A 15,824-nucleotide genomic window follows, 5' to 3' on the forward strand; every position below is an offset into this window, starting at 1 on the left:
GGTTCCAAAGGGGGATCCTTCTAAAACACAGCTCTGACTATGTTAGCCTGCTGCTTAACACCCTCCAGCAGCATCCACTGCCATCAGACCTTAGAGAGCCAAACAAGCACCTCCACTCACCCCACCCCTCCTGCAGGTCAATCCCTCCAAACTCCTCTGACTCTAGAACTTGTCATCTACTTTCATCATGCTCTGATTTAGATCATGCTGTTCCTCTGCCTGGAATGTCCTTCCCACCTTTCTCTGTCTGTTGTAACCTTTGTCCAACTATCCATTTTTACAGATGAGAACTTGGATGTTGAGAGACATTCGATGTCAACCACCACGTAAGGGCAGGACCATCTGGGAGCCTCAATCCACCCAACTCCCTGCTCCTAGGCTCACAGTTCACCAGGCTGGTGTGGAGGCTGGGGAGGCCACTGGTCCTTCTTCCCAGCTATCTGCTCACCTCCACTTGGGCCTGCTTCCCCATCTGCCTCTTAGACATGTCATCCAGCACCTCCTCTCCCTCTCCTCCAGCTGGGAATCAGAAGCCTGAGGACTGGGTGACAGGGCCATGGGATAAAGCCCAGGGGTAACCCGACTCCAGACTCCTGAGTGGGCTGGAGGCCAGGTCACCCTAGGGGATGGGACCTGGACTAAGTGCTCAGGGACCCCGTTGGAGCAGGGGCTTGGAGATAGGGGCTCCTGGAGAGTGGGAAGGAGCCGAGGAGTCCAAGTCCCCTCCTCTGCTGCCCCCTCCCTCCACTGCTCACTCGCAACCCGAGCCGGGGGGCCTAAAAATAGCCCCCGAGGCGCAACCGCCGCCCTGGTGACCTTCTGGGTAACACAGGCCGAAGGCGGGCGGGCAGCAGGAAGGCAGGGCGCCGGCCCCCCAGGACTCATCTCCCAGGGCACCATTCCCACCGCGGGTGCCCCCGTGGCCGTCAGGTTCCAGAGACCCACCCCCTCCAGCCCAGCTCGCAGAGGCCATGCAGAATGCCCGGGGCACGCGAGGCGGGGACGCGGGCACGAGGGCACCCCCCAGCCCCGGGGTGCCCCCCAAGCGAGCCAAGGTGGGGGCCGGCGGAGGGGCGGTGGCCGGGGCTCCCGCCTTCCTGCGGCCCCTGAAGGACGCGGCGGTGTTGGCGGGCAGCGACGTGCGGCTGCGGGTGGCGGTGAGCGGGACGCCCCAGCCCAGCCTCAGCTGGTTCCGGGACGGGCAGCCCCTGCCCCTGCCGACCCCTGAGCCCAGCTGCCTGTGGCTGCGGAGCTGCGGGGCGCGGGATGCCGGAGTGTACAGCTGCAAGGCCCAGAATGAGCGGGGCCAGGCCTCCTGTGAGGCTGTTCTCACGGTGCTGGAGGTCGGAGGTAATGGGGAGGTGGGGGGAGGGGAGGGGAGGGGAGGGCGGTGAGTCTGGTGGGCTGGGGTGCTCAGAGCCGGGACCAGGGCTGCAGGAGCCACGTGGGGAGGTTGCCGGTTCATCCAGCTCTCTTCCCAGGAGCTCTGGCTTCTGGCCCCGCAGACCCAGAAGTGCCAATCAAGAGGAAAGTGTGTGTTTTGGGGGGGTAGGGAGGGGTGTCAAAGTAGAGAGACTCCTCACAGGAAGGTCAGAGGTCAAGGGTCAGCATTTGGTAAGCAAATACCTGAGCCCCCACTAAGGCCTCTCTGGAATTTCAAAGTGAAAGGCCTCCTCATTTCCCTGTCGGGAGAGAAAATCTACTGGAGAAAATTGTCTTTATCAGCTCGGGTAACCTAGAATTGAGATACCTCATGGGTCTGCACAGGTCTGAAAGAGGGGCAAGCTCCCCGGGTCCCACTGCGATGTTGAGGGGTGGGTCTGAGCTCCACTGGGGCGTGTGGGTGTGATCCGCGCCAGGCTAGTTGGAAGAAGCCAGTGGGTAGACGAATATGAAGAGGGTACAGAGCACCAGGAGGAGGACCTAGGCCTGGGGGCTCCCCAGTGTGTATGAGAACCCACATGCTTGAGGGCTTGAGAATCCATAAGAAGCCTGTGTGTGTGTGTGCATGGGGGGGGCTGTGTGCATGTGTGCACATGTGTGTGTACATGAGTGTGTGTGCATGAGTGTGTGTGTGTGTACCTGTGCAGGCTGTGGAAAGGCCTGGTGGTACACGCAGTTGAGGGACAAGGGTTTGTGGAGTATGGTATGAAAACCAATGGGCCATGTCTGCCTGAGATTCAGAGGGCAGGAAAGGGGGATGCTCAGGCTGGTGCTTGGGACCCTCTCCATGTCGGGATACAGTGCCAGGCTCATGGGTGAAGATCTGAGGCAGAAGAGAGGGGACCAAGACTGGGCCTGGTACTGAGGGTCCTGCTGGGGCTGGGGCTCAGGCCCCCGGGGCAGATTCTCCTGGGGTCAGTATCTGCATTTCCTTTTTAATTTTCTCAGCCCCTAAGCCAGCCAGTTGTTCCGCAGGCCTCAGACAGAGCCTTGGACTGACTGAGTGTTGAGAAGCAGAATTCTGGGGGAGTAGGCTATGGCTGGCAAAGAGCTTGGGGATCACTGAGTGTGTCCCAGGCGTTTTCAAGAGAGAGTTCTCACTCCAGCTGGGTGGCGTTGGTGGGGGTACATCCCTGGAGGCCGAGGAGAAGGCACAAGGGGGATAGACCTCCGTAGCTGGAGGGGAAAGGAGGGGAAAGGAGGGGTGGAGAAGCAGAATGTCAGGAGATGCGGCAGGGGCTCAGCCTCTGTGTGTCAGCACCTCTGCTCTCTCCCTCACCCGACACTGCCCACGGGGCAGAGAGAGTCAAGGTTGGCTTTTCTTGATCGGCTTTGTACTTGGCCAGGTACAGGCCATCCCAGCCTGGAGTCAGGGAAGGGACCCATCCTCGAAGGGCTGTGAGCTGAGGAAGGATCAGACTCCTTGGGGATCTTAGCTCTTGTCCTCTCCGGCCAAAGGGAAATGAAAACAGAATATTAATCAAATCAAAGGATATGATAGATTGGTGAGAATACAGTCTAGGGGAGAGAGATTTCATTTTATTTTTTAAAAATTTCATTTATCTATTTTTTTAAGATTTTATTTATTTGAGAGCGAGTACGAACAGCGGGGGGAGGGGTAGAGGGACAAGTAGGCTCCCCGCTGATCAGGGAGCCCAGTGCAGGCCTTGATCCCAGGATCTCGAGCTGAGCTGAAGGCAGACACTTAACTGCTTAGCCCACTGATCCCTGACCCAACTGAGCTACCCAGGGGACCCGTAGAGAGAGCTATTAGGGAAGGATAAGGAAGCCCTGAGGAGAGCCATGTTTGTCTCAACTTGAAATGACCACAGAGAACCGCAGCTCCAAATGCATCCTTTCACAGGTGAGGACACTGTGGTCCAGAACGGAGGAAGATCTGCCAGAAGACATATTGCTAGTTATGGCCACCCCAGAATTAAGAACCCATTCCTTCTGGTTTTCACCCTACTCAAGGGATTCTGGAGGGACGAGAGAGAAAAAAGAAAAGGAGGGGAGCTGTCCATTGTATGGCCAGTAGCCCAGGCCTTCTTTTTGGGAGGAGAGCCCCCTAACCTGCTAGGGGTCCCCCAAAGTAAGGAGCGTGATAGGAGGCTGGACCCCCTCCCCCCGAGCATGGCTGTGTTTCCCTGCAAGATGTGTTTTCTACATCCCTCTATAAGCTGGGTAACATGGTTGGCAGGGCTGAATGCCTATCCAGACAGAGGCCACAAAGGCAGTCTCCAGGCTACTTTGCAGGAATAGCATGTTTGAGAGGCGTGGGCAGAGGAAAGGACCCTGGGTGTCATGAGGACTGGATCTGGGGCCTTTTGACAGTCATGTTAATACAGCAAGAGGATTGCGCTACAGCAAGTCACATTTGAGAACTTTTTCTCAAATGGCGAAATCTTTGCCCCAAGACCAGTCTTAGAATTATTACTAATTGGTAATAATTCTTAGCTTATGAATATAACTACACGCTACTGTGTGGCAGGTGACATACCATCCTATCTTCTGATATATCATTTAAGTCCCACAGCACCCCTGGGGAAGCTGGTAGAGAGGATTAAATGGCAATTCTTGTGGTACAGAGAGAAGGTGGCTGAGTGGGGATGGAAGGAGGTCTGTCCTACCGCAAAGAACTATGCATTTAACTACTACGACTCTCCCACATATTTTGGGGAGGGCAGGGCTTTGCTTTGGTGAGGTGATCCCTCCCCCTCAACCAGTACCTGCCCAGTTCCGGGTCTTGGTCAGGGGCAGCTGGACAGGCAGCTCAGCATTGCTCAGACTTACTCATGGAACACTTTCTCAGTTGGGATCCACAGCAGGAGAACTTCAGGGATCTCGAGGAAACCCAGCCAGGCCCTGGCTGCAGAAGGAGGCAGTTTCCTGGCTTGGGATTGCTGTCTGGCTCGGTGATGCTAAGGTTCCTGGCACTCCTGAAGCCTGAGATGTTCGCTCAAGGATGGAGGGATATCAACCTGGCTTGAGGAGGGCGGGGCCTCGAGAAGACAGGTGGGCTGCCGGCTGGAGAATCTGGAGGATGGGACACAGGAGGGTGGGATTTAGGGTGTAGAAATGAGGAAAGCATAAGAATAGTGAAGACAGGGGCGCCTGGGTGGCTCAGTGGGTTAAGCCGCTGCCTTCGGCTCAGGTCATGATCTCAGGGTCCTGGGATCGAGGCCCGCATCGGGCTCTCTGCTCAGCAGGGAGCCTGCTTCCTCCTCTCTCTCTGCCTGCTTGTGATCTCTGTCTGTCAAATAAATAAATAAAATCTTTAAAAAAAAAAAAAAGAATAGTAAAGACAGCAGATGGGAAGGCTACTTGGAGAATCCTTAATGTGGGTACAGCACCCCATCTCATTTCATTATTTAATCTTCTAAACCCAGATTACTGTAGTGATGGTTATGCATAGGAGAAAATGGGAGTCCCAAGAGGGAATTTACCCGAGGTCGCATGGCTAATGGGGTGACAGAGCCAGAACTATAGGGGTTCAGGTCCACGTTGCCTGTCCTCAGAAAGAGAAGAATGGGAAGACTAAGGCAAGGATTTTTCATCATGAACCATCCTTCTCCCAACCCTATCCCCGAAGCCATCTCCTGGCCCTGTCTCCAAGGTAGGCAGGCATTCATCTCCTTCAGAATATGCACCTATGCGGGCTGAGACGCTGCAGGCAAATCAAGTGACCAGAACAAGTGTCACTCTTAACACTTGGGACATGTGTGGCTAGGGGGTGGTTTAAAGGACAGGCGGTAAAGAGGAGAGGGCACAGCTGAGAGAAGGGTCGAGCTGACAGTGCTTGCCTCATTAGCTGGATATTTCATAGTCTTCTGGAAGACTCTGGTTTCAATGGGAAGGGCCAAAGATCAACAGGTAGGCATGACCCATGCTGGGGACTTGAGGCCATGAAGAGGAGAGGAAAGGTTGAAGACAGGGAGAGAGGGCAAGGAAAAGGTGGGGGTATGCACCAGAGCCTGTGCTGACGGATATTCTGCAGTTACTTTTTTCCACCAGACCTTGGTACCTCTGGATGAAAAGCCAGGAGGAAAGTGAGTATGGAATTGGGGCGGGTAGGGAGAGTGCCATCCATTCAGGTCCAGTCCCCGGCAGGGAGGGGAGGAGGAGCCAGAGTGGGAGCAGCGCACAGGAGCAGAGAAGCCCCCAAGTAGCCAAAGCCCACGCAGGAGAACTTTTCTGAAGCCAGGGCAGGCTCTCCCAGGAAGATCCTGAGTGGCACTCGAGATGGCCACTTCTCCAGCTATTTCTTAGGAAAGGCTCTGGGTCAGGACGGAGGAGGGAGGATGGCTGGATGAATGAGCTGTTCCAGGAAGATTTACTATCCTTATCCCCGCCGCCCACAGCTCTGCCACTCCCTCCTCCTTTATCTAGTGCCTACTGTGGGCCTGTCACTGCTCTAGGTGCTGGGGCTCCATGGGGCAGGGGGATCCCTCGAGTTCCTGTCCTCCTAGAGATCACATCCTAGTGAGAGGAGATAGACAACATGGAATAAACATGATAAGTAAGTAAAAATGTTACTGTGTGTCAGAAACGCAGAGCAAGATAAGCAAAAAGGGGGAAGGGAGAAATTGGACTTTCCAGGCAAGAAAGAAAGGATGCAGAGAGAAAGGGAGTGGGTTCACCTGACTCAGAGGAAGGTCTGTGTGAGAGATCAGGCCTGGCATGATGAGATAGGTTTTTTCTGGAAGGGTAAAGGCTGGTGGTGCAGAAATTGGGAGTCTGGGTTTGGGGAAATAGCAGAGGGGAACAGCTGTCCAGCCACGGAGGGGAAAAGATGGCAATCTAGGGCCAGCTGGGGGTGGCCCACCCTGCAAGCATGCCCCAGGCCAGCCCAGTGGGGGTGAGCGGTGCAGACCCAGAGCAGGAACACAGAATCCCACAGGCCTGTCCTCGGCCCAGCTGTCCCGTCACTCACGCCCGCTGCCCATTGGTTATTTTTGCTATGGAATGTGCCAGCCCCTCGGATTCTCCTGGGGAACAGGGGCTCAAGTTACCCCCTCTCCTCACTCAGCTCCCCCATCTGTGAGTGGGTGTATTGGGGGGTGGGCAGGGAGAGCGCCTGAGGGTGTCCAGAGTCCTCTGGCTGGGACCGACATGGACACACACATGTCCGCTCTCAGTGCTTGTCCCGAGTCATGTGTCTGTACGTGTGGCATCTGCTTTTGGGGGTCTGGGAAACAGGACCACCTGAATGCACCCAGAATGTATAAGATATGCCTTTAAACTTAAAAAGGGGGTGGTCCGTAAACTCACATAACTTCAGAAGCCAAGTAAAATCTGCTAACAGTGAGTGGCACTGCTTGTGTATGCTGGGATGAGGACCTGGATGGAGAGGACAGTTGGAGACACAGAACCTGTGTGGCTTTGGCTAAGTGATAGGCTGTCTCTGAGCCTTAGTCACTTGTCAGTTAAATGGAGGCAGTTCAGTGTTCATAAGAGGTTGTTGTGAATGAGGGAACATTTTTTTAAAAACTTATTTATTTGACAGAGCACACAGGCAGGCAAAGAGGCAGTCAGAGGGGGAGGGGAAGCAGGCTCCCCTCCGTGCAGAGAGCCTGATGCCTGGCTCAATCCCAGGACCCTGAGATCATGACCTGAGCAGAAGGCAGCCGCCCAGCCAACTGAACCACCCAGGCACCCCTGGGGGAACATTTTTAAAGTGCCTGGCACTCAGTTAATGCTTAAGAAACTTAGTTATAATGATTGTTGGGGGGAGGAGAGAATTGAGTTTCGGGTTGCAAAATGTGCACAGTGGTGCGGTGCCGAAGGGGAGGAGGACAAATAGAGTTTGGTGAGTATACACACCCATGAGTGAGAAGGTGGGTCATATTTGTGGCTAGTAGGAGAATCTCTGGGCACCTTAGCTGGTGTGCGCGCGCGTGCGTGCGTGTGTGTGTGGCAGGGGGCAAGGACAGAGAACCTACCATCTGGAAACTCCAGGCCCCTCTCTGGCTCTCCTGAGGAGCCTGGGGGTTTTCATAGTCTTAGTTGCTTTCAGCACGGAGCTCCCTCCCACCTGGGCCCTTGTCTCGTTTGTGACCTAGGCGCCCCCACCCGGTGCTGTGGCCCTGCGGCGTGTTCCGGCCGCCACGAGTTCGGTACTGACTGGCACAGGGTAGTGTGCGCATGTTTGTGGAGTGAGCAAGTCGAGATGCGGCTGACCTTCCAGAGCGGCCCCGCGGGGAGCGAGTGGGGGTGGCGTGAAGGCCGCGTCAGGCTGCCAATGAGAGGGTGGCCCGAACTCTCATAGGGACCGCTGCACCCCCTTCTGTGCCTCAGTTTCCCCATGTGCCCAGGGCCCAGGAGGCAGGTGCGGGGTGGGGGTACCCGGAGGCAGGTGAGCACCGCCTCGGGGGTCGCAGGGGAACAGGCCAGGGAAGGGGCGCCAGGTGGGGTGCAGGCCGGCGGGGGAGGGGCGGGCTCTAGGCGCCGCCGCCGCCGCCGCCGCCGCCGCCGCCGTCTTCCCCCCGCCCGGGCTCCCGCGGCCCCGCGGCTCCTTCCGCCACCCGCGCCAGCTCCAGCCCGCTCCCCAGCTCGCCCCCGGCCCCGCCTCCGACTCCGCCCCGCCCCCGCCCGTCCCCTCCTCGCCCGGCCGCCGGCGCGGCCCCCTCCCCCGCCATGAAGAAGCTGTGGGTGAAGAAGCGTTTCCAGGTGAGGGCTCCGGGGGCGGGCGGCGCCGGGAGGGGGCGGGAAGGGCTGGGCGCCCCAAGGGAGGGCGGGTCACCGCGGCCGGGCCCCGGGGGAGGGGGCGCCGGGGCCGAGCCCGCCCCACCCAGCGGCGGAGGGGCAGCCGCCGGGCACGCTCTGGGGGGCTCCCGGGCCAGTGTGCCGAGGGCGGCGGCCCCTCCCCGCACCGAAGGGCAGACCACCCCCAGCAACCAGGCCCCGTCGTCCGCAATTCCCCGCGACCCCTCGGGGAGGCCCCGGCCGCAGCTTCGGCGTGGGTTGTCCACTGGCTTCTTTGCCACCTGGTCTCCCCTCTCTTCCATCCAACGGCCCCCCGCCCCGGCTTTCCCCAGCCCCCCAGTCTGGAGCCTTCCATCTTCCCGAGCTCCTGGAAGCCACGCACAGGGATTGAGCTCAATAAATTCCTGGAGCCCTGCCCTGTTCTCCGCGTACCCAGGCCTCCTTTCTGCATTCGTGAGGCTCTGGCCCTTGTTGGACCTTGCCTTCTGGTCCCCCATCACCCTCCCTGCCCGGTTGACACCTATTTCAGGTATCTGTCCTCCCCATCCGCCCCTCCCCCAGCAGGAATCTGTGTCCTCATCCCTCCATCTCCCAGTCATCCAAACACCCCACCCCCCCCACCCCCATCTCTTCCTTCACGGCAGTCAGCCTGCTATCTTGTCTCCTAGCTTCTACTCTGGGGTGTCCCTCAGGTCCCCAGTCCTGTGAGCCTCTGTTTGGACTCCCAGCATTTGACCGAAGCTTTGCTGTCCTCTCTTCTTTCTTCTCTGCTCCTCCCCAGAGCCAAGCTGGGTAGCCTGGAGCTCCTGCTAGAAGGGTTGAAAGGCAGGGAAGAGTGGAGACATTCCTTGCAGGGAAAGCTGTGCATTACCTCTGTGCGTTACCTTCCTCCTCCTCTCCAAGCCCCTGGAATGAATTTCTGTTTAATACAGAGTTTGGATGGGAGGTAAGGGACAGCAGGAGTGAGCCTTCCTCCCAACAACTCATTCTGGCTTTTCTCTTTCAGAAAACCGGCCACTCCCGCCGGGCCTTTGGCCGACTCACCCATGGTGCGTGGACCACAGGCTACCTGCTCTAGCCCATGCCCACTCCTTCTCCTTGGTGCATGTCTCTTCATGCTTCATGCCCAGGCCCTAAAGACAGCCTATGAGATGTGGGCTCCCCCAGTACACATCCATACTCACTCAAGGGGGTGCCTTGTACCCTGTAGCTGTGGGGGGAGGGGGTCGAGGGGGGTGTCACTAGCACACCCCACCATGGGTCTTGACTCAGGGTGCTCCATCTGTGCGACCAAGTGGAGATGAGCTCACTGCCATGCTTTGGAACCCAGCACATGGCTCCTGCTTGTCATGGCACTCATAGAGAAACTGAGGCACAGAACCTGCTAGGAAATAGGCCAAGGAAACTTTGCGTAGCCTAATCACTGGGCACTTTTGAGGCCCATTCGGCAGTAGAAGAAAAGGATTAGGCAGAGAGTACCAGTCCCATCATGAGGCAGTTTGGGGGTTTGGTTTGCTAAGAAGGGTCAAAGCACAATGCAAATATTTTAAGAGAGGGTGGGCCTGACCCCTAATGGGTGGCCTGGGTCTGCGAGGCCTGACCACAAGTAGATGTGCGTGTGTGTGTGTGTGCGTGTGTGTGTATGTAAGTGTGCGCACGTGGCCAGGGGCAGCAGTGAGAGTGCCAAGGGTATAGAATGGCTAGGGTAGTTGGAATTACCAGCCAAAGCATGTGTGCTCCCCAGCTGGGCACAGTGGGAGCCTGCAGGCTGTCAGGACTGGAGATGCTCTGCCCATTCCAGGTGTCTCCCTTCCCCTGCCCCATCCCCACAGGGCATTTCTGGACACTGGGTACCCTCATCCCTCCTTTGTCCTGTCTACCCACCATGCCCTGCCCCACAAACGCTCTGATAACAGTCTGTCCATGTCTCTCTCCTGCTGCTCCTATGGAAGCGAAGTTTTCCGCTCCTGCAGAAAGCAAAGTTACGGTAGGAAACTGACTCTGGCCCTAGCCCTCCACTCCCCCCCACCTCCCTGCCCGACCCCGGCCTCTCCTCACCCTGCCTCAGCTGCGCCCTGATGCATTCCTGCTGGTTCGGGGTGGAGGACAGGCCGGCCCTGCAGTTGGCCCAGTGCCCTGACCGTACGACTCTGAGGTGACTCCTTTTTGTTCCTGGGGTACCGGAACCCAAAATTTAGAGCCTTGGAACCTAGGATCTTGTTATTTGGGGGCTGTACAGGAACCTACACTATCACTGATGGGCGAGGATGGGGAGGGCTGAGACTCTGGTAATCTAGTAAGTGGCTGGGAGGGGCGGTGGCAGGTGGTTTTCAGGGCCAAGGAGGCAGGGGTGAGTCGCCAGGGACCCCTAGGTGAAGCCACTGGACTGGCCTGAGTAACCCCAGCTGGGCCGGGGGATTAGGTGGGTAAAAGAAGGGGAAGAGAAGTGTGGCAGCCCCCGCTGGTGGTGGTAAGATGGAGCCTGCTGCAGGGGAGGCAGGAGGAGACACAGGAAGAGTTGGAGTCGGAGGGAGGAGGGCCCTGCCCACACAGACCCCTTCTTCTCCAGACTCCGAGACGGGCGAGGATGACATCAGCGATGTGCAGGGGACCCAGCGCCTGGAGCTTCGGGATGACGGGGACTTCAGCACCCCCACAGGTGAGCTCTCTGGGCTGCTCTAAAAGCAGGCAGGCGGGCTTCCCCGGGGAGGTGCCTGGGCTTCACCCTGCTCCTCTCTCTAGGGGGCTCCGACACCCTGGTGGGCACCTCCCTGGACACACCCCCGACCTCCGTGACAGGCACCTCAGAGGAGCAAGTGAGCTGGTGGGGCAGCGGGCAGACGGTCTTGGAGCAGGAAGCGGGCAGCAGGGGTGGCACCCGCCGCCCCCCGGGCAGCCCAAGGCAAGCACAGGCAACCGGGGCCGGGCCACGGCACCTGGGGGTGGAGCCGCTGGTGCGGGCGTCTCGAGCTAATCTGGTGGGCGCAAGCTGGGGGTCAGAGGATAGCCTTTCGGTGGCCAGTGACCTGTATGGCAGCGCATTCAGTCTGTACAGAGGACGGGCGCTCTCCGTTCACGTGTAAGTAACGGCCTTCCCCGGGCCCGCGCTCTTCCACCTCACCGCGCCATCCCGCACTGCCCCTCACCGCTCTGTCGGCCTCCACACCTCTCTCCCCTGCACCCTCCGTCCCTCTGTCCCTCTGTGCACTTCACCGCCCCTGCTGCCACCTCGGCCCCGGCTACCTACTCTGTCCTCCCACACCGCAGCCTCCCTCCTCCTGTGCCGTCACCACCCACAGCCTCCTGCTCCCACCTGTCCTGGCTCCCTGTGCCATCACCATGGTCTCGTGGACCCTTCTGTCCCTTCCAAATCCCCTCCAAGATCTCCACTTTCCCAGGGGCCCTCTCCTACCTCGCCCATTCAGGCTCCAGTTGTCCCCAGGATTCCCCCCCCCCCACCACCACCACTAGGGCCCCCTCCGTGCCTGCTGTCTCAGCAGCTGCTGCCTTTTCTTCTCTCTGCACATTCCTGTTCCCATGTGGGCCTTTTTCTGGGAGGAACGGAACCTTTCTGCAAGGCAGCTCCCGAGAGAGCAGGAGAGCAAGGGAGCAAGAGCGCGGCCGGGAGAGAGAAGAGAGTGAGGTGGTCAGGGAGTAGCTGGGGCCAGGGGCCTGGGCAAGCAGGATCCAGTCGGCTGTGTGGGAGGCAGGGGCGGGCAGAGAGGGCTGGAGTCAGGGGGCTGAGGTGGAGGCAGCGGGCTGGGAGTGATGCAGGCAGGGAGCATGTGAGGGCCTGGTGGGAAATGCCTGTGCAGGGGCGGGGTTGGGGGTGGTGAAGATTGTCCTGGCAGGGGGTGGCAAGGAGCCCTGAGCCGGAGGTGTTGGAGTGAGTTGTCGTCGCCATTTTTGGAGATTTGGGGGCTGGCAGATACAGGAGGGAGTGCTATAGTAGAAGAGGGGAGTGGCTGATGATGGAGGTATTGGGGGACATTTGGGGAGCTGAGAGGGACCTAACCTGTGGTGGGTATGGGTGCGCGGGGGAGGGACCATCTCCTCATCATGGAGGATAAGGAAGGAGCCTTGGGGGGCAGGGCAGGGAGGCTGTTTTGGAGGTGGTTGCAATGGCTAGTGGTAGGCAAGGGAGAGGTCTGGGGCAGGGGAGGCTCCCTGGCTTTATCTGGTTTGCAGGAACCAGGCGCTGCTGAGCCCTGGACTGGCCTTTTCCTTCCCTGTTTTCCTTTGCCAGGCCTCAGCCTGAGCCTGGAGTTGCTATGGCAACTTCTGAGGAACCCATTTCCTTAGTGATGTCTGTGGTACAGAGGCTGGCCCAGGGCTCGGAACTGCTGGCAAGAGGCCTCCGCTGCTGTCCCCAATTTCCCTCGGATTTCTCTAGGAGCCTCATCCAGTTCCCAGAGGCCATTCCTCGGGGACTCTGCTGTCCTTACCCCAGAGTAGACTCTGCCTCCCCTCAGGTGGCTGGTTGAGGTTCTGTTCCCTCAGGGCACTGTAGATTGCCACTCTACCCCTCACCTCTCTCCCCCCAGTCAGCGGTGGGGCCTGCAGGGGCTGGGTGTATGCATGTAATCTGAAATGGCCTTCCACTCAGGCACCCCTAGAACTTCTGCTGTGGCCAGTACCCTATTTCTCGTGCCTTCCGTGACCTCAGAATCCTAGACACTTGGAAGGAAAAAGGGCTCAGGAGTCAGACTGCCTGGGTGTTGATCCTGGCACCAGCCATTTCCTAGCTGGATCACCTTGGTGAGGCACTTTACGTCTTGAGCCTCAGTTTCTTCATCTGTAAGTGGAGAGCGCTCCTAGCTCAGAGAACTGTTGGGAGGATACCGGGAGGGAATGCATTTTAAGCCTTTAGTACACGCCTGGCCCCCAGTAAGGATTCAGTGAGCCATTTCCTGATTCATTAAGCTCTTCCTAATGTGTCAGGTATGATGTTAATATCTCAGATTCCTTTCCTGGCTCATCTTTCTGCTTGATGTGTCCCTCAAGAGTCCAGAGGGGAAAACTGAGGCCCAGCTCTTGGGCAGGAAAGCTCTGTGGGGGGAGAGGGGTACTCTGAGCTGACCAGTTTCTTCCCTCTTCCTCTTCTCCCACACCCCTTCTTCAGGCCCACGCAGTAGTTATTTCTGAGCTGAGTTATTTCTGAGCATACCCCTTTGGGGGAGCTTCTGAGCTGGGGGGGTGGGCGGCGAGTCAGGCAGAGATGGTAGGGTGGTTTCAAAGGACTCAAGTTAATTTTCCCAGAAGCAGGACCGAGTCAAAGGCCTGTAAATGGAGGCAGATTGATCAAAGGGAAGGGGAACCTGGTTCTTCTACTCCCACCCCAGGGACCTCAGCTGCCACCTGCTGTGTGGAGCGCTGGTGAGGGGCTAGGTAGTCCCAGAGATAGGGTGTGGCTCCCAGAAGGGACTGCCTGTTCTTCTAGGGGTGTGTCCTGCTGAGGCTGGGCAGGGCTGTGGGGGCCAGCTGGGGGCAGGAATGAGGGGGAGGCTGCATTCCCGAGAGGGCCCCTCCCCATCTACCCCCCCCCCCCCCTTCCCCCCCGTTTGGGTCCTAAGCTCATTCTTTTCTCTCTCACCTCGCTGTTGTCTTTCTGCTGTTTCCCAGCTTCCCGGGCTGGGGGGAGGGGGCTGGCCAGAGCCCTGGGGGCTGAGTCTGTACTTGGGCCCAGCTTCCAGCCCAGTCTTCTGGTGCCAGGGCTGCCAGCCTCTCCCCAGCACCTGCTCTGGCTGTTCCTTACTCTGGTGGGTGGGGAGGGGGAGCCGGTCTGACCCCTGTCACCCCCAAGCCTTCCCAGCATGCCCCACCGTCCAAATCCTATCATGAGCTGAAGGTCTGGGAGGGGCGAGCCCTAAATCTTCTACCCCTCTTCGTCTTGGTTCTGCAGCAGTGTCCCTCAGAGCGGCTTGCACAGGGAGGAGCCTGATCTTCAGCCTCAGCCGGCCAGTGAAGCCCCCCGTCGCCCCACCCTACCGCCTCCCTCCAAATCCGCACTGCTGCCCCCACCGTCCCCACGGGTGGGTAAGCGGCCTCCGCCCGGACCCAGCGCCCAGCCCCCGGCCACCCCCACATCACCCCACCGGCGCACGCAGGAGCCGGTGCCGCCCGAGGACACCACCGCCGAAGACAAGCGAGGGAAAAAGTCCAAGTCATCAGGGCCCTCGCTGGCGGGCACCGCGGAGTCCCGGCCCCAGACGCCACTGAGTGAGGCCTCGGGCCGCCTCTCGGCACTGGGCCGCTCGCCCAGGCTGGTGCGCGCCGGCTCCCGCATCCTGGACAAGCTGCAGTTCTTCGAGGAGCGACGGCGCAGCCTGGAGCGCAGCGACTCGCCGCCCGCGCCCCTGCGGCCATGGGTGCCCCTGCGCAAGGCCCGCTCGCTGGAGCAGCCCAAATCCGAGGGCGGAGCGCCCTGGGGCACACCTGGGACCTCCCAGGAGGAGCTGCGGGCCACGGGCAGCGTGGCCGAGAGGCGCCGCCTGTTCCAGCAGAAGGCGGCCTCGCTGGACGAGCGCACACGGCAGCGCAGCCCGGCCTCCGACCTTGAGCTGCGCTTCGCCCAGGAGCTGGGCCGCATCCGTCGCTCCACGTCGAGGGAGGAACTGGTGCGCTCGCACGAGTCCCTGCGCGCCACGCTGCAGCGCGCCCCGTCCCCTCGAGAGCCTGGCGAGCTCCCACTTTTCTCCCGGCCTTCCACCCCCAAGACCCCTCGGGCCGAGAGCCCCGCTGCCGCTCCCCAACCGCCTCCTCCGAGCGTCGCCGGGAAATCCGGGGACGAGCAGGGGCGGCCCAGGAGCCGCGGGCCGGCGGGCAGGACGGAGCTGGGGGAAGGCCCGCAGCAGGAGGTTAGGCGCCGGGACCAGTTCCCGCTGACCCGGGGCAGAGCCATCCAAGAGTGCCGGAGCCCCGTGCCGCCCCCTGCCACCACCGATCCCCCTGAGGCCAGGACGAGAGCACCCCCGGGTCGGAAGCGTGAGCCCCCAGCGCAAGCGGTGCGCTTCCTGCCCTGGGCTGTGCCGGGCCAGGAGGGCGCTGCTGTGCCTCAGACCTTGGAGAAGAACAGGGCGGGGCCTGAGGCTGAGAAGAGGCTGCGCAGAGGGCCTGAGGAGGATGGTCCTTGGGGGGCCTGGGATCGCCGAGGTCCCCGCGGCCAGGGCAGAGGTCGTCGGGCCCGGCCCACCTCGCCTGAGCTGGGTAAGGCCTCGGCGAGGGCCGAGAAGGTGCGGAGAGCCAGGTGGGAGGGCGTTTTGGGAGAGCTGCTGGGCAGTTGTGAGGGTGCGGTTTTACCGGGAAGCTACAGACCCAGGTTTCAGTTTGAGTGACGGATTGTGAAGGTCCTTGTGCTAGAACCTGCTGGCTGGTGAGGCAGTATGCAAGTGTGTTTTGGTGGAGGCTGAGTGGAGCTGAGACCTGACCATAGAAAGGTCCCAGATGCTTGCATATGTGCCCTGGGTCCATGGGGCTGCAGGAGCAAGGATCTAACCCAGGTGGGAGGCGGTGGAAACCTAAGGAATCCCACTCCTCTGTGTGGGAAGAGACGGAAATCCATCTCAGTAAGTAATTGAGGTCAGGTCCCCGGGAGAGGCGAGCTCTGGTCCAGCCAACTCAGCCCAGTACTGTCCCCTGACCCATCCATGGCCATGACTGTTGGACCCAGTCTTTCA

The 15,824-nt window shown here is 59.7% G+C and overlaps 1 protein-coding gene across 10 annotated transcripts in view; it reads left to right on the forward strand.

The window, feature by feature from the left end:
* The first annotated feature begins 971 nt into the window (after positions 1–971).
* The window catches only part of SPEG (striated muscle enriched protein kinase), a 55,894-nt gene continuing 41,041 nt past the window's right edge, over positions 972–15,824 (forward strand). For 4 of the 10 annotated variants that reach the window (XR_009403042.1, XM_059393541.1, XM_059393549.1 and 1 more), the window contains exons 1-4: positions 972–1,350; positions 10,718–10,807; positions 10,891–11,227; positions 14,051–15,354. Coding sequence is in view for 7 of the 10 variants with exons in the window: in XM_059393541.1 (XP_059249524.1) it covers positions 972–1,350; positions 10,718–10,807; positions 10,891–11,227; positions 14,051–15,354 (2,110 nt within the window). In the remaining 3 variants the exon portion in view is untranslated. Of the gene's footprint in view, positions 1,351–7,178; positions 7,253–8,021; positions 8,113–9,154; positions 9,198–10,100; positions 10,136–10,717; positions 10,808–10,890; positions 11,228–14,050; positions 15,355–15,824 lie in introns of those variants that run through there. The other 6 variants (XM_059393542.1, XM_059393543.1, XM_059393544.1 and 3 more) reach the window with 6 other exon arrangements.

The sequence above is a fragment of the Mustela nigripes genome, chromosome 3 (assembly GCF_022355385.1).
Source record: "Mustela nigripes isolate SB6536 chromosome 3, MUSNIG.SB6536, whole genome shotgun sequence".
NCBI classification, from domain to species: Eukaryota; Metazoa; Chordata; class Mammalia; order Carnivora; family Mustelidae; genus Mustela; species Mustela nigripes.